The sequence below is a fragment of the Berghia stephanieae genome, chromosome 2, assembly GCF_034508935.2.
Source record: "Berghia stephanieae isolate SIO BIC M18660-M18661 chromosome 2, UCSD_Bste_1.3, whole genome shotgun sequence".
In the NCBI taxonomy this organism is placed as follows: Eukaryota; Metazoa; Mollusca; class Gastropoda; order Nudibranchia; family Aeolidiidae; genus Berghia; species Berghia stephanieae.
The window spans coordinates 12,454,092-12,471,177 of NC_088361.1; the positions used below are offsets into that span (position 1 = coordinate 12,454,092).

At 35.6% G+C, this 17,086-nt stretch overlaps 1 protein-coding gene across 1 annotated transcript in view; it reads right to left on the minus strand.

The window, feature by feature from the left end:
* Positions 1-5,941: 5,941 nt before the first annotated feature.
* LOC144964332 (polyunsaturated fatty acid 5-lipoxygenase-like) overlaps positions 5,942-17,086 on the minus strand; it is a 26,935-nt gene continuing 15,790 nt past the window's right edge. The window contains exons 8-15 of the mRNA XM_078898439.1: positions 17,066-17,086; positions 15,069-15,161; positions 14,113-14,173; positions 13,400-13,505; positions 11,921-12,018; positions 9,796-9,969; positions 9,121-9,287; positions 5,942-7,459 (exon numbers count right to left, since the gene is read on the minus strand). The exon at positions 17,066-17,086 is cut by the window's right edge and continues 97 nt beyond it. Coding sequence (XP_078754565.1) covers positions 7,345-7,459; positions 9,121-9,287; positions 9,796-9,969; positions 11,921-12,018; positions 13,400-13,505; positions 14,113-14,173; positions 15,069-15,161; positions 17,066-17,086 — 835 coding nt within the window. The 3' untranslated portion in view covers positions 5,942-7,344. The remainder of the gene's footprint in view (positions 7,460-9,120; positions 9,288-9,795; positions 9,970-11,920; positions 12,019-13,399; positions 13,506-14,112; positions 14,174-15,068; positions 15,162-17,065) is intronic.

The window sequence follows — 17,086 nt, forward strand, 5'->3', positions numbered from 1 at the left end:
ATATTTAAAAAGCATCGAACTCTTTATTAATAAAATACAATTCAACGTATTGGGAAAAATAAAAGAATATTCATTGTTATTTCTTAACTCAAATATTTACATTTGTTTTGTTTTTTTAGCTAAATTGCCAATTTATTTACATTAACTCACTCAATCCTAGAGATTTTTGCTACTTTTCAAAATAAGAAAAAAATGTATTAACATGAGCATGTACATAGATAGTTTTATTCAACTATCATTAACATGTAAAAACTAAAAACATTAGCTTTGATACTACGCCTATAATTGGTCTAAGACAAATGTAATTGATAGGCATGGGGTAAAAGTAACCCGGGTAAACTACGGATATTGTCGGTGTTAGGGTTGAGTCAGTTAATGGAAGAATACAGTATATGATAATATGACAGTCCGAAAGTGATTTTAACAGCAATTTTGCAATATATAAAAAATTATAGATTATACATAGCTGGTTATTGAACTCATCTCTTCAAATATCATGTAATGCGCCTATTATATGTGATAAAATAGTCCTTCAGAGCCATTTGGCCCATGGAGCCGGAGTTTATCCCGGTTTCTATAGCGTGAAAAGTGTTAGCTATCCTTTGGAGGGGACGCCAGCCTATCGCAAAGTACTTTCCGCCAAATCTAACAGACTCAGCTACCCGTTCACTGCTGGGTGGAGAAGGGGTCAAAACTGTTCTGAGCTATGACACCGTCAGTAGATAATGGTGATTTTGACATGAAGATAAATTGTGCCTCAGAAGACTCAATTTTCGTAATTAATTTTATGTACAATCTGGGGTCATCCTGTTTATTGATATTTGAATAAAATTCCGGCCAAAACGAGAGAGAGAGAGAGAGAGAGAGAGAGAGAGAGAGTGGGATAGAGAGAGAGAGAGAAGGGAGAGAGAGAGAGAGAGAGAGAGAGAGAGATACATTATTGTTGCGACAGTCTATAAATATTCCATGAAACAGTAAATCTTAAATAAAAACAAATCAGTATCAAAATGTTACATGGTCCTTATTTACACAAAACATAAACAAAATAACAATTACAACATCATAATAAACATTTCTACGTGCAGTAAAATAAAATATTTGTATAAAAGGATCCATAAATATGAAAAATGTAAAACATACTGTAAAGAATAAATCTTGAAATTTGTCGAGATAAAATATATAATATATGATTTAATCAATGATGATTATTTGATTGAAAGAAAAAAGAAAAGAAAAAAAATCAATAAAATCTAATCCAATCCAAAATAGTTGTAGCTTCATGTGATGAAGATCGACGTCACTAAGAGTGGTGGGCTGGCATTGACGTAATATCTATCTATCGGTTTTAACCCTCTCCTTACCAGTTATTTTCAGAGTTTTACCCGAAATTTCATAGCCACCCAACTCAAAAATAGATTTTTCAAACAGATTAGTAACGAGTATATTCTATATTGTGTTCATAAAAATGACTCTGTAACACAGTGTCGAGTTTTTATAGCTATAACTTACTATAACAAAATGAAATCAGAATAAGAAAACGGTTGCATCGTAGTAAATGTGACGATTTTTCCTATAGGTGATAAGGGGAGGATTAAACTGGTTGAGATAACTATAGAATATTGTTGGGTTATTGGTTGCTCTGACATTTTCAGGGGTGCTGTTCCATACGCGAATGGTCTTGGGGGAAGAACAATTGTTTGTGCGCATTGAATATGGAATATGGCAGCGCATATGGCGAATGGTACTGGGGGAAGAAGTATGACTTTTTGTGCGCATTGATTCTGGAATAATATGGCAGAGCATTTGCATTTTCTTTTCTTCCGTGGTTTCTCAATGTTTTAATAGGGATGGGATGGTGGTGGTGGTTCCCTGTCGGCCCTTGAACAAAATATTGGACGTTTGTCTCTTTCTCCGTTCAATAAGTGGGGTCCAGTTTAAATGTTGTATCATGTCTTTTACACTGTGTTGTTGTTGTTGTTGTTTTGTGATAATAATAATAATAATAATAATAATAATAATAATAATAATAATAATAATAATAATAATAATAATAATAATAATAATAATAATAATAAGAAGAAGAAGAAGAAGAAGAAGAAGAAGAAGAAATAACACATATTATAAAGCTTTACCCGGTCTAAGAAGGCACCAAGCTCTTTAATTTTATACGTCCATAGAATAATTGTGAGAACTTTTGTATTTTATCTGAAAAAAATGTGATGGTTTCATAAACAATCAGAAAAAAAATTGAGCTTTTATATAGCGCAATATCCACTAAATGTGCTCAAAGCGTTTACAATGGGTCGCTGGTCAACAGCAACATTTAACATGTAGGACGGGACATAACGCCTGTTAGGCGATATTACAATTTTTCGCTGTTTACGGCCAGGAACTCATTTTACACCTGAGTACGGTGAGAGAATGTGAATAAAGAGCCTTTTCCAAGGACTCAACTATGCGCCGAGCGCAAAGTTCGAACCAAGGACCTTCCGATACGAAAGCGAGTGTCATACCACTAGACCACATAGCCATGTGAATATCATAACGTGGCACACACACAAACACACACACACACATACACACAAACACCCACAGAGACACATGCACACACTCCCAAATCGAACCATATTATGATAACACTGATGATATCAATTATCAAATTATGCATTTCAATTATAAAAAGCTCACTAATAAATATTTCTATATATCCAGATGGTGTTTATGATAAGGATGATGATGATGATGATGATGATGATGATGATGATGATGATGATGAGGATAATGGTGATGATGATGATGATGATGATGATGATGATGATGATGATGATGATGATGATGATGATGATGATGGTAGAGGTGGTAGTGATGATAATGATGATCATGATGATGATGATGATGATGATGGTGATGATGATGATGGGTGAGGATGATGATGATGATGATGATGATGATGATGATGATGATGATGATGATGATGATGATGATGATATTAACAAACGTATTATTAACTTAGAAAATGTCTCTTTACTATGGCTTTACCATAAGTCGATGATTGTGATGATGATTTTGATAATGATGATGATGATGATGATGATGATGATGAAGATGATGATGATGATGATGATGATGATGATGATGATGATGATGATGATGATGATGATGATAATGTAACATTGACGATGTCATCAATGATAATGATGACGAGGAGGAAGCGGAGGGAGAGAAGAGAATTCCGAGCAGATTGCTCATCAACTGGTGATCTGTGTTTAGATACGAAAAAAATAACGATAAGTATTGAACTGTAAGCTCCAATTTATTAAACAAAGACAGATACTGTGGGCGTTTTGGGTTTCCCCTTGATCAACAAAACAATTATGTTTTTGTTGACAAAGGGGTCACCCGAAACGTCCACAGGCAGTATCTGTCTTCGTAAATACATTGGAACTTACATGTCAATACTTATCGTTAATTTTTTCCTTCGAGCTTCAAGCAGCACCATTTTCATCGTGTGTTTAGATGCTGATGCTGTTGGGAACATCTATCTGTGTTTAGATACTGATACTATTGGGAACATCTATCTGTGTTTATATACTGATACTGTTGGGAACATCTATCTGTGTTTATATACTGATACTGTTGGGAACATCTATCTGTGTTTAGATGCTGATGCTGTTGGGAACATCTATCTGTGTTTAGATACTGATACTATTGGGAACATCTATCTGTGTTTAGATGCTGATGCTGTTGGGAACATCTATCTGTGTTTAGATGCTGATGCTGTTGGGAACATCTATCTGTGTTTAGATACTGATGCTGTTGGGAACATCTATCTGTGTTTAGATACTGATACTGTTGGGAACATCTATATGTGTTTAGATACTGATACTGTTGGGAACATCTATCTGTGTTTAGATACTGATACTGTTGGGAACATCTATCTGTGTTTAGATACTGATACTGTTGGGAACATCTATCTGTGTTTAGATACTGATACTGTTGGGAACATCTATCTGTGTTTAGATACTAATACTGTTGGGAACATCTATCTGTGTTTAGATACTGATACTGTTGGGAACATCTATCTGTGTTTAGATACTGATACTGTTGGGAACATCTATCTGTGTTTAGATACTGATGCTGTTGGGAACATCTATCGGTGTTTAGATACTGATACTGTTGGGAACATCTATCTGTGTTTAGATGCTGAAACTGTTGGGAACATCTATCTGTGTTTAGATACTGATACTGTTGGGAACATCTATCTGTGTTTAGATGCTGATACTATTGGGAACATCTATCTGTGTTTAGATGCTGATACTATTGTGAACCTCTATCTGTGTTTAGATACTGATACTGTTGGGAACATCTATCTCTGTTTAGATACTGATACTGTTGGGAACATCTATCTGTGTTTAGATACTGATACTATTGGGAACATCTATCTGTGTTTAGATACTGATACTGTTGGGAACATCTATCTGTGTTTAGATACTGATACTATTGGGAACATCTATCTGTGTTTAGATACTGATACTCTTGGGAACATCTATCTGTGTTTAGATACTGATACTATTGGGAACATCTATCTGTGTTTAGATACTGATACTGTTGGGAACATCTATCTGTGTTTAGATACTGATACTATTGGGAACATCTATCTGTGTTTAGATACTGATACTCTTGGGAACATCTATCTGTGTTTAGATACTGATACTATTGGGAACATCTATCTGTCACAGTGTTGAATAGGCGAGCTTTTAGTCCTCTACCTGCGCCGCGGTCAAGAGGTCATTCACTCCATCAAATTCCCGACCAGTGCAACGGGTTATCTCCCGTGATACTTAACCGATTTGTTACTAACATCTGGTTAAATTACAATCGCTTTTGCACAACCACAGTCAATTTTACAAATTAAAACAAATTGGCAACACATTAAAAAAACTTTGATCTGTATTTTGGTACCAAACACTCTATCATTAGAATTACTGTCTTTGAGATATTTTGCATTAAGATATCAGCACAATTTTGATTATAGTTTGTTAAATTTAATTTATTGATTGCATTATTTTAAGCAAACGAGATGATAGAAACTCTCAAAACTTGCTCTTATCGATGGAGGAATAAAGTAACCTTTCATTCATTCCCTCACAAGTTGTGCGTCGCTCTTAGTTCTTTGATGTTATGCTATAACATCTCGGTGCAGGTGTCCGATTTGTTTCGCTTTGATCACTGCTGGTTCAGAGGATTATGAATTCAGGACGTTGAGTCTTCATCGCCCAAATTATATTCAACAGATGGTCACACGAGTTTAGCTTAATATTATAGGAACACGATTATACCAGTTTTCCGTTCCACTAGTTACAAACGTGGTCAACTAAGAACACTAGAATAAAGTCCGAGTCGTTTCATATTTCAGTTGTATATATTTGACATTTACTTCCCAGGTTAAAATATTGTTTCAGTACTTTGTGGGTAAAAAAGAAACCTTGTATAGTTTGTAATTATTTTGCTGCAATGATCAATATATGATTAATTAAGGGTGATCATTTTAAGCATTCTTGATACAAACACGACTTAACGAAGGGACAAAGGATAAATAGTAACCATGTCATATATATATATATATATATATATATATATATAATATATATATATATAATATATATCTGTGTATATGTGTGTGTGTGTGAGAGAGAGAGAGATAGAGAGAGAGAAAGGGATAGATAGATAGATAAATAGATAGATTGAGAGAGAGAGAGAGAGAGAGAGAGAGAGAGAGAGATATATATTTTCATTTCATTAATGAAGGACAAAGACATTGGTCTATAACTGTAAAAGTCACTCTGTTGCCACCATAGCCTCGTGATTTACACGTGACATATTTTGTGCTGTTTCCATACTTTTACATAACGGGGCTTCTGATGTCGCCCTGTTGCTGTTCTTTATTATTTTTTCGTTTTTCAAGAAGGTTGAGCAAACATTGCAATCACTGATTTATTTTGATTTTATTTCGACCAGATGTGGTGATTGTGCATGACTAGTTGCTGTTGTCAGTGCTTTCCCTCATCTTTGTTTTTAATCCCGTTGTCTCTGTCGGAAAAAAAAATGTAATATCGCCTAGCAGGCATCATGTCCAGTTATACATATTACGTGTTCCCGTTAGTCAGGGACCCTATTTAAAGCGTTTTAAGCACGTCTAGTGAAAATTGCGCTAAATAAAAAACGCTCAAAATCTCAACATTACGGAGTCTGTCATGACACTTGTAGCGCTTCGTTTTTAGGACTTTTTAGCATTGTCATTATCAATGTCCACATTAAAGATGAGATAAATATCTGGTTTTAAAGATTAATATCTGGTTTTAAAGATTAATATCTGGTTTTAAATCCTGAAACAATTATGTTTTGAGATTCGTTTTCTTTTCTTCTGTGTTTCTTGACTTTTCTCCAAAGCCTACACAGTTCATTCAAATGTTTATCATGAATTTCTTGAGTGTGCTCCATGACTAAATGAAATTTTAAAAAATCATAATAAATTCAATTTTGTTGACGCACAGATGGAATTTTAACAACTTCCAGTTCAATTATAATAGATTCTATTTGTGAAAGAATAGATTTGTTCTATGTTTTTGTTTGAAGAATTCAATTTTTTATTGGAAAAATTAATGCATTTTAAATTACAGAAAAACGGTCTATTTAGTATTAAAATATCACGATCAATATACAGCACTGACATAAAATACATATGAATGGAAACAGGAAATCTTTATAAATATTACAGAGTAAAGAAATTTGTGTTTAAGCTCACTGTGAAGCGATAACAAAGAGATGAAAGTGAACATAAATCGACTGGTATCACATGATATCAAAGTAACTGAACTCAATGGGGGATTCCCCGTAATTTGGCAGGCGTGACCCCGGGTCAACCTCGGGTCATCACTTGAACTAAGTTACCGCTCAGGCGATATTTTCGTTACTGTGCTGTGTTTAGATACTGATACTGTTGGGAACATCTATCTGTGTTTAGATACTGATACTGTTGAGAACATCTATCTGTGTTTAGATACTGATACTGTTGGGAACATCTATCTGTGTTTAGATACTGATACTGTTGGGAACATCTATCTGTGTTTAGATACTGATACTGTTGGGAACATCTATCTGTGTTTAGATACTGATACTGTTGGGAACATCTATCTGTGTTTAGATACTGATGCTGTTGGGAACATCTATCTGTGTTTAGATACTGATACTGTTGGGAACATCTATCTGTGTTTAGATACTGATACTGTTGGGAACATCTATCTGTGTTTAGATACTGATACTGTTGGGAACATCTCTCTGTGTTTAGATACTGATGCTATTGGGAACGTCCTCGGGGAGAAGGTAGGTGTACGGATGCTTCACCTTCTCGTTTCTGGCTTTAATTTTTCTGCCAATTTCAGCCAGATCTTCCCGTAACCTGCCAGACATGAATTGAAATTGATTTAAATATATTCGTATTGACATTTACTTTCATATTTATATATATATATATATATATATATATATATATATATATATATATATATATATATATATATATATATATATATATATATATAATATATATATAGGTTGTTAAACGGATAATAGGAATTGCTTGCTCTCCTCTGGACAGGACGTCAGTCCTTCGCAAAATATTTTCCTCCTGGGTCTTCTTCTTCTTCTTCTTCTTCTTCTTCTTCTTCTTCTTCTTCTTCTTCTTCTTCTTCTTCTTCTTCTTCTTCTTCTTTTTCTTTTGTGTTTGTTGTTGTTGTTGTTGTTTTCTTCTTCTTCTTCTTCTTCTTCTTCTTCTTCTTCTTCTTCTTCTCTTCTTCTTCTTCTTCTTCTTCTTCTTCTTCTTCTTCTTCTTCTTCTTCTTCTCTCTCTTCTCTCCTCCTCCTTCTCCTCTCTCCTCCTCTTCTCTCTTCTCTTCTCTCTTCTTCTTCTCTTCTTCTTCTTCTTCTTCCTTCTTCTTCTTCTTCTTCTTCTTCTTCTTTCTCTTCTTCTTCTTCTATTCTCCTCCTCCTCCTCCTCCTCCTCCCTCCTCCTCCTCCTCCTCCTCCTCCCCTCCCGTCCTCCTCGTCCTCCTCTTCTTCTTCTTCTTCTTCTTCTTCTTCTACTCCCCTCCTCCTCCTCTTCCTCCTCCTCCTCCTCACTCACTCATTTCCCTATTTCCATCCCTTTCACCAACAAAATATTCACCTCCTCTACCATCTTTCTTCTTTCGCCATTTTATGTAGGTCTTAAATACAGACAACGTTGACAAAGTTAAACGAATATCATTCCCTGTCCAAATTGAAAATCGAACCCAAAAAATGGCCGATAAAGCTGGATTTTTCATGATATATAATATAAGACTTGTACACTCTTGCTGTCTGGCAATCCGGGCGTATTTCCAACCGCAGCAGGAGGTTGCGAGTGCGCGTTAGGAACAAAGTTCGAATTCCAAAACGCAGGAAGGAAGAAATCATTTATTCTACCCCTCAATCCATTCCTTTTTCGTCATCTTTGAAAACAAGATATATTTGAAAACATTTAAATGATATCTATCTAGCTACTTCTTTTTAAAGAATCCGATTTTTAGTGAAGCTAACGCTTGATAATCTGACGTCACAAATTATTATTGTAAACATGATATCATTACGCGTTACTATTTTGGGGGGGAGGGATGAAAGAATCGTAAATTACACCATTCGACTCCTATAATCATATTAACACGGAAGCTGGTTGGTATATGATGTTCTTTTTTTTTTATCAAATGGACATATTTACCAGGAACGTAATTAAGATGTTATGGCTCAGTTGGTAGAGCACTAGCTTTTCGAGCAAATGGACAAAAATTGATTTTCCGGTGCGGTCGAGATTTTTTCTGACCCCTTGTCCAACCAGCAGATTGGGAAGTTGGGTCTTTTAGATATCGAGGGAGTACTTCGAAATAGACTAGCGTCCAATCCAAAGGATGCTAAGTAATTGCTATTGTCCATTTCACATTATAGAAAGCGGGATAACTTCGGCTCCTTGGGGTCCATGACTCCGAAGGACATAAAAGCACAAAAATATCTCATGGTAATTTGTTATGGAGTCATGAAAGACACTTACTCAACTACAAGTTTCTGTGCCTTTGGGTCAAATATGTAATTCACCTCGAAGTCCCCGAGGCTGTTGGTTCCTTTCCTACTCAGGATGGTTGTGACGATCAAAATGCCAAGAGCCATTCTTCTTTTTGGTAAGAACTGACAAATCTCATCCTCAGTAACTCTGACATTCTGAAAAAAACCCGCAATAAAACTATATATAACCGTCCTAGTGAATGAATTCATTGATACTTTATACCAATCTCTATAGTATGGAAAGACCTAACCAGGAAAGAGTTGGAGAGACCGTCCGAGTGAATGAGTTTATTCATACTTTTTCCTAATCTGTAACTCATCGTCTGAAAAAGAGATTATGTCGGGATGACCAAGGTACTGGAAGATCAATTTATAGTCAAAGTGATGCAGAGCTGCTGACATTCCAAGAATTTTCACAGAAAAGACACGCCGATCATATCTATATGCAATCGATCTGGGTTTTTTTTGTAATGTATTTGTTTTCATAGTTTTTTTAGAAATTGTTGTTGTTGGCTGAAGAAGGGTTTTGGGCCCAAAACATTCCATGTTTGGTTTTCATTTTTTGAAGGTGTTTCAAGTAATTGGTGTTGTCCGTTTCACGAACTGATGCTCCGTGGGCTCTGAAGGACTACTACTTAATCACCGATATCATATTTATGTTTACCTTAGACGTTGGAGGCTGCGCATTGATCATCGTTGGGTAGTTGGGTGGGAAACTGTAGGTTTCATATTGCCCAAAATTGGCAGAGGCGTGGCTACAGCTGCACTGGAAGATGACTGAAGTTACCACATCGACTAGATCGCCCTTGGATGACAAAGAACCGTTTCCTGGGACGCCCTATTGATGGAGAAAATCATAATCTTATCATGTACTCGTAGGTATTTCTGTAGAAGTTATTGTATGTAAAATAACCCTTACTGACCATATCTCTGTTTATTTGCATTCATGTTTTATGAACCATATGATATATGAATTCAGAAAGTGGGTGGAGCAGGCACTTATGTTGATAATACCAGAAAATGAAGTGAGTAGAAAATTTCCAGAAGACACACGACCTTACTAATATGACAACTCCGCCTGGCCGTGGGAGAGACGCTATGCAGTCGACGCCATCCACCCGCCCCTATTGTCTTCTGGCACTTTCCTACTCACTTCATTTTCTGACATGATATGATATGCCATATATATATATATATATATATATATATATATATATATATATATATACGAGTAATATATATATATAATAATATATATATATATATATATATATATATATATAATATATATATATATATATATATATCCTTTCTTTAAAAAATATAGCATTGTGGAGAAAATTGTGCTTATTTGAGTCAATAAAAAATTGATACGGCGCACAACTCCACTGAGAGATTTGAAAATTAGAAATGCATTTTTTACAGATAGATAAACAGATAACTTGATTTCCTTTTATAATTTAAAGTCAGTTTGAAAGTTCGTTGAGTCAAACAGATATCATAAAATATGTACCAACGACGACACTTGACTCCCAAAATCAACTAATTTTGACACTGTAAAAAGTTGTCAATTTGCGTCATCTATTTATGACATCAAGTATTATTATTACTTCCGTTGTGTTGTTGATTTAGGGTGATCAGTGTTCTTATGTATGTTCTAATTGCGTGTATGTTTGTGTGTGTGTGTGTGTGTGCGTGTGTGTGTTTGTGTTTGTGTGTGTGTGTGTGTGTGTGTGTTGTGTGTGGTGTATACATGTGTTTGTGGGTGTTGGCATGTTTCAGCAAATCGTGGCATTCATAGTGATATTATTCACTTGATCACATGAAGGTATTTCAGTCGCCATTTTGATTCTTTTTTTACTATTAGGGTTAGCTCAGATCGAGGATATTTCTTTTTCTATTAAGGTTAGTCATAAGTCTTAGTAAAGGTGCTAGGATGTTTGTTTTTCCATAAGTTAAGTAAAGGGGAGACATTCCGAAAGCTCCTACATCCCCAGTATTCTTTAAATTTGTATTTTCACCGTTGATATTTTGTCGGGCATTCATTTATTCAATTTGTCATTATATTTAGAAGTATTTTAAAAACTCTAGAACAAACCTTGATAGATTTGTGAAAGTTTAAAATTTCTTAATTTGACAATTGTTTTGATTTTCAGCCGCCATTTTGATTTGTTAAATATTGAAAGGTAGTGCAAAGCAGTCCGAGAGTTGTTTTTTTTTCTATTAGGGTTAACTCGAAAGGTTAGTCATAAGTCTTATTAAAGGTGCTAGGAAGTTTGATTTTCCATAAGTTAAGTAAAGGGGAGACATTCCGAAAGCTCCTACATCCCCAGTATTCTTTAAATTTGTATTTTCACCTTTGATCTTTTGTCAGGCGTTTATTTATTCAATTTGTCATGATTTTTTCTATTAGGGTTAGCTCGAGATCGATGATTTTTTTCCTATTAGGGTTAGTCATAAGTATTATTAATGTGCTAGGTGTTTGTTTTTCCTATTGGGGTTAATTAAAGGTACTAGGCTTAATTTTTTCTTGGGTTAGTTGAGGGAATATTATAATATATTATTGGCCACACAGAAAAATCAACCGAAATACCAAAACCAGACAACGTTGTTTACCAATCTGCCCTCATTAAATGATGGTGAGTACAGTATCGAATGAAAATAGTTCTTTCCCCGCGAAATTGCGGGCTTTTTACTGGTATATATATATATATATATATATATATATATATATTATATATATATATATATATATATAACAAAATGCCTATTAGTTATATGGGTGTTACCTTGAGACCGACTCCCCCTTCCGACTGATTTCGTTCCTTGACCAATTCCGATGTCCACCCTTGGATCTCTTCATCTTCCTGGACAGTTTCATCGGAGTCTGGATTCGGACATCAAGGTCAAGTTAAAACTTTTAATGTGTTGTATTGTGCAATATATAAGTGTTTTGCAATTTATTAACTTATCATATTATGACAATATAAAATATTTTTAAAAATGTTATGCCCTTCCGCCACGACATCATAAGATATCGTCGCCTAGGTATTCCACAAAAATAAATATAGATAATTCATCAAACAAGATGTCCGATGTCAACAGGAATCACCCATGTTGTCGAAGTGAGAAAAGAACCAACAGAACTGATGCCAGGCTTCAGGAATGGCAATCGAAAACAGTGGTCGCATCATACCGACTACTGACAGGCCACGGCAGGACTGCTACAAACATGCATCGATGGGGTTGTGAGAGTCTGTCGATTGTCCCCACTGTCAGGGAACGCCAGAGACAACAGATCACATAATCCTACACTGACTGCGGCGAGATTGGCGTGAGGTTTTGAGGATGTCCTCAACAGCGGTGACGAATTTAAAGACCGGCTGGAGACTTCCTGTGTGGAAATGTAGCCATTCGCTACTACTACTACTACTACTACTACACTATACTACGTACTACTACTCTACTACTACTACTACTACTACTACTACTACTACTACTACTACTACTACTATACTACTACTACACTACCACACTACTACTACTACTACTACTACTACTACTACTACTTACTACTACTACTACTACTACTACTACTACTACTACTACTACTACTACTACTACTACTCTACTACTCACTACTACTACTACTACTACTATTTACACTACACTACTTACTACTACTACTACTACTACTACTACTACTACTACTACTACTACTGCTACCACCACCACCAACACCACCACTACTACTACTACTACTACTACTACTACTACTACTACTACTACTGCTACCACAACCACCAACACCACCACTACTACTACTACTACTACTACTACTACTATACTACTACTACTATACTACTACTACCAGCACCACCACACCACTACTACTTACTACTACTACTACTAACTACTACTACTACTACTACTACTACTACTACTACTACTACTACTACTACTACTGCTACCAGCCACCACCAACACACCACCACTACTACTACTACTACTACTACTACTACTACTACTACTACTACTACTACTACTGCTACCACCACCACCAACACCACTACTACTACTACTACTACTACTACTACTACTACTACTACTACTACTACTACAGTACCCACCACTGTACAGTAACACAAAAGTCGTTAACGTATGCAGCATAAATACAACGTCTGGGGGAGGGAAAGGTTAATTTGATTTCATGGTCACTTATTGAGTTATCGATCACGTCAACTGTTTTTATTATGAATATAACTCACCATAGTAGAGATCCACGTAGGACGTGACATACTTCTTGAGGGCGTTGAACAAGAGCAACGAATCGTCTCGCCAGAAGAAATTCGGTAAAGCATCCCTGTCGTCGACCTGAAGTCAAATTAGAATACAGTGCGAATGTAAAACCTTATACAGGAAATACTTTTAACCAGTTAACTGTCGATCTCTGGAAAAAGCGTATTAAAAAATTTAGCCAGTATTGTCGTTCTTCAAGTATCGATTGATTATAAATGACCCTCATCTTGGCAAAAGCTTTCAAACCTGCAAAGTCCCGGGTTTGAGAGTTTGTGCCAAGATAAGGGTCATTTATATCGATCGATATTTGAAAGACGAGCGTTCTGGTCAAATTTTCTTAAATAGTGTCTTTCCAGAGGACTGCAGTTAACTGGTTAAAAGTACTTTCTGCCAAATCTAAAAAGCCCTGCAACCCAATCACATTTTCTTATAACCTAGATTCGAAACCTGTGTTATTTACTTGTGAGCCTAGAGCTCTAGAAATCGAGGGATATAACCAAGTGCTACAGGCAGATATTTGAAAGAGGATATAATGAAGTTAAAGATCATTGCTGCTTATATCCAATATTAGGTAAATCAAAACTCAAAACTGTATTTTAAGTGAAAAGTCCTTTAAAATATAAATTATAACCTTAAGATGAAGTAAATAACGCTATTAATCATTACATCCCAGTTCACTCACCCCTCTTTCTTTGATTGTTTCAGGAATAAGCCCCTCTACGTTCAGTCTCCAAGAACCAAACCTGTCGTAGAAACATGATAATGAACACACCATGACTAAATTAATCAATATCAAATCAATACAAATTATCCCTCCAAAAATAATAATTTGTGTATCTAGACAAACATTGCAACATAAAAAGTCCCAATGGGAGACTTGTAATTTAAAAGAACAAATGTGACCCTTCGCCTCAAAACGATATTAAGTCGGGATGGGTAAGATGTTGAAAATTGAATTTATAGCCAGAAATATCAGACTTGTGTTGAGTTTGTGTGTTTTATTAAGGAGAATGGACACCATATTTTAGGGTGCTAATGCCAACAATTTATATTATTGACCAGTTTAACATTAAATTCGGCTTTTAAGCACCTGGTTCGTTCCAACATAATACCGTTTTGAGACGATGGGTCACAAATGATATAATTATAAAGTCACAACAGTAACAGCATCTCCTGTAGTATAAAACTAAAACGTGTAGGTCATATAGATAGTATGCACTTGGCAAAGAAACTCACAGCATTGCCATCTGGAAGTATAACTTAGGTTTTTGTTATTGTTTTTTTTTTTGCCATCCATATTTATGAGTAATTCTCACTAACTGTATTGATCAGACTATAAAAGTTTATGGTTCCACATAGTTGTGTGTGTTGGTCCGTTATACTTCCGGATGGCAATGTTGTGAGTTTCATAGCGAAGCGCACATTATGTATAAACGTTTAAGGTTACACATTGTTTTGTGTGTTGGTTCGTTATATCCGACTGGATGATGTTGTGATCATTTTGGAGAAACGCATAGCATGAATATATGGTGATTATGATAATGATGGTAATGTTGTTGTTGATGATGATGATGATGATGATGATGATGATGATGATGATGATGATGATGATGATGATGATGATGATTGTTATCTCACCCCTTGGTGGCCAGTGACACCAATCCAGTGGCCCCATATGCCATAGTTTGGTCAACCCACTGACCAGGAGCGACGAGTCTGGAGAGCGCTATTCTGAATAGGATAAAAATAATTGACCAAATAATATATCAAATAATATCAAATAATATACCGCTCTCTCATCGATGAGCATTGATCTTGATTTCATATGTAATTCACTTGGAGCATATATATATATATATATATATATATATATATATATATATATATATATATATATATATATATATATATATATATATATATATAGAGCAATATCCGCTTAACGTGCTCAAAGCGCTTTACAAGGGCTTCCTAGCAACAGGAAGACTTAGCATGTATCCGTATCTGTATCTGTATAGTTGGCGCTGAAGAAACCAATGGTCTGGTTGTATTTCAGCGGCGTCCTCATTGGGCGCGGGCCCATGTCAGTCGGGCCTTGAAATCGTTTAGGTCAAGTGCCATGATGACCAGTTCATCCAGCCCATTCCACTCCGAGATAGTTCTAATGAAGAAAGAATTTCTGTAGTTTTGTGTTCATGTCGAACGATACACAACGCCTATTAGGCGATACTACAATTTCTTTTCAGCAAAGATAACGCCGTTAAGTGCCAGGTAATATTTTTTCATCTGAGTACGGTGAGAGAATGTAAGTAAAGAGCCTTTTCCAAGGACTCAACTGTACGATCAGAGCGGGAAGGAGTCGAACCCAGGACCTTCTGATTTAAAGGCGAGTGTCATACCTCTAGACCACAAAGAATCATGTCTTCATTCCTTCTTTTAAAAAAAATACTTTGTCATCCCTAAAATTAAAATCATCTTTGAATACTCATCAGCACTGTAGCGCCCTGTGATCCAAAACGAACGGACTTATTCCAGTTTGCGGGTGGAAGCGTAGCCATCGTTAAGTTATGGCCTGACACTGGAACCCAAAAAGACTGGCATTTTGACGTCATTATTTGGTTTTTGGACCGCCTAGTGAGTTGTCGTTAGTAGTGCTCATGGAAACAAGTAGTCCCATTGGTTGAACTATTGAATACAACTGACGATTTGTTTTCTTTTGTAGCCAACGACTGGCATTTTGACGTCATTATTTGGTTTTTGCACCGCCTAGTGAGTTGTCGTTAGTAGTGCTCATGGAAACAAGTGGTCCCATTGGTTGAACTATTGAATACAACTCACGATTTGTTTTCTTTTGTAGCCAACGACTGGCATTTTGACGTCATTTTTTTGGTCAGTGTCAGGCTATAAGTTAACGATGGCTACGGTGGAAGTAGTTTATTAATTATTGATACATATCTAAGTCAAATTTTGGTCATTGTTATACTTAAGTCGTCAGTTTGATCGGAATGTAACATAACACATGGAGAAAATCAAGGTATGAGAGACACGTGTTGAAAAGCTCCTAAATATGTAATCTGTATTTTAAAGCATTATTCAGACCTGCCTACTGAAAACTCTAAAAATTCGTAATTTTTTGGAGATAAAAATTGCAGTCGCTATAGTTAACTTAAAAAATCAACAATTTACCATAATAAAGATCATTAAATAACAATTCAAAATCCTTAATTTTATAATGTAGTTTGGCATCAACTTTCATTTTCAACAAGTTTTGATGACTTAGCGATGCTCATGAAGTTATGAAATTGGAGCCAAAATATCGTAATTCTACGATTATTTCGTAATGGTCGGCTGGTCTGCATGATCTAGCTCAGAAAATAAATATTTTCAATTCTTAACTTTATCATTCTAGATCAAGTTTTATTGGTCTAAACCGACGTATACATATATGCAGTTCTGACATCCGAAAGCAATTATGGGCCTAGTTAAACATAGGACAATATTTTGAGTCATTTTTTGAGATTTCAATTACAACAATGAGCCTATAATAAATTGGGTCATCAGACCTGCAAGTAAGTGCACGTCGGTCAAAAAACTTGCATATAATAACTCATAAGATGACAATTTCAAATTCTTACGAGTTGATGGCAAATATGTAG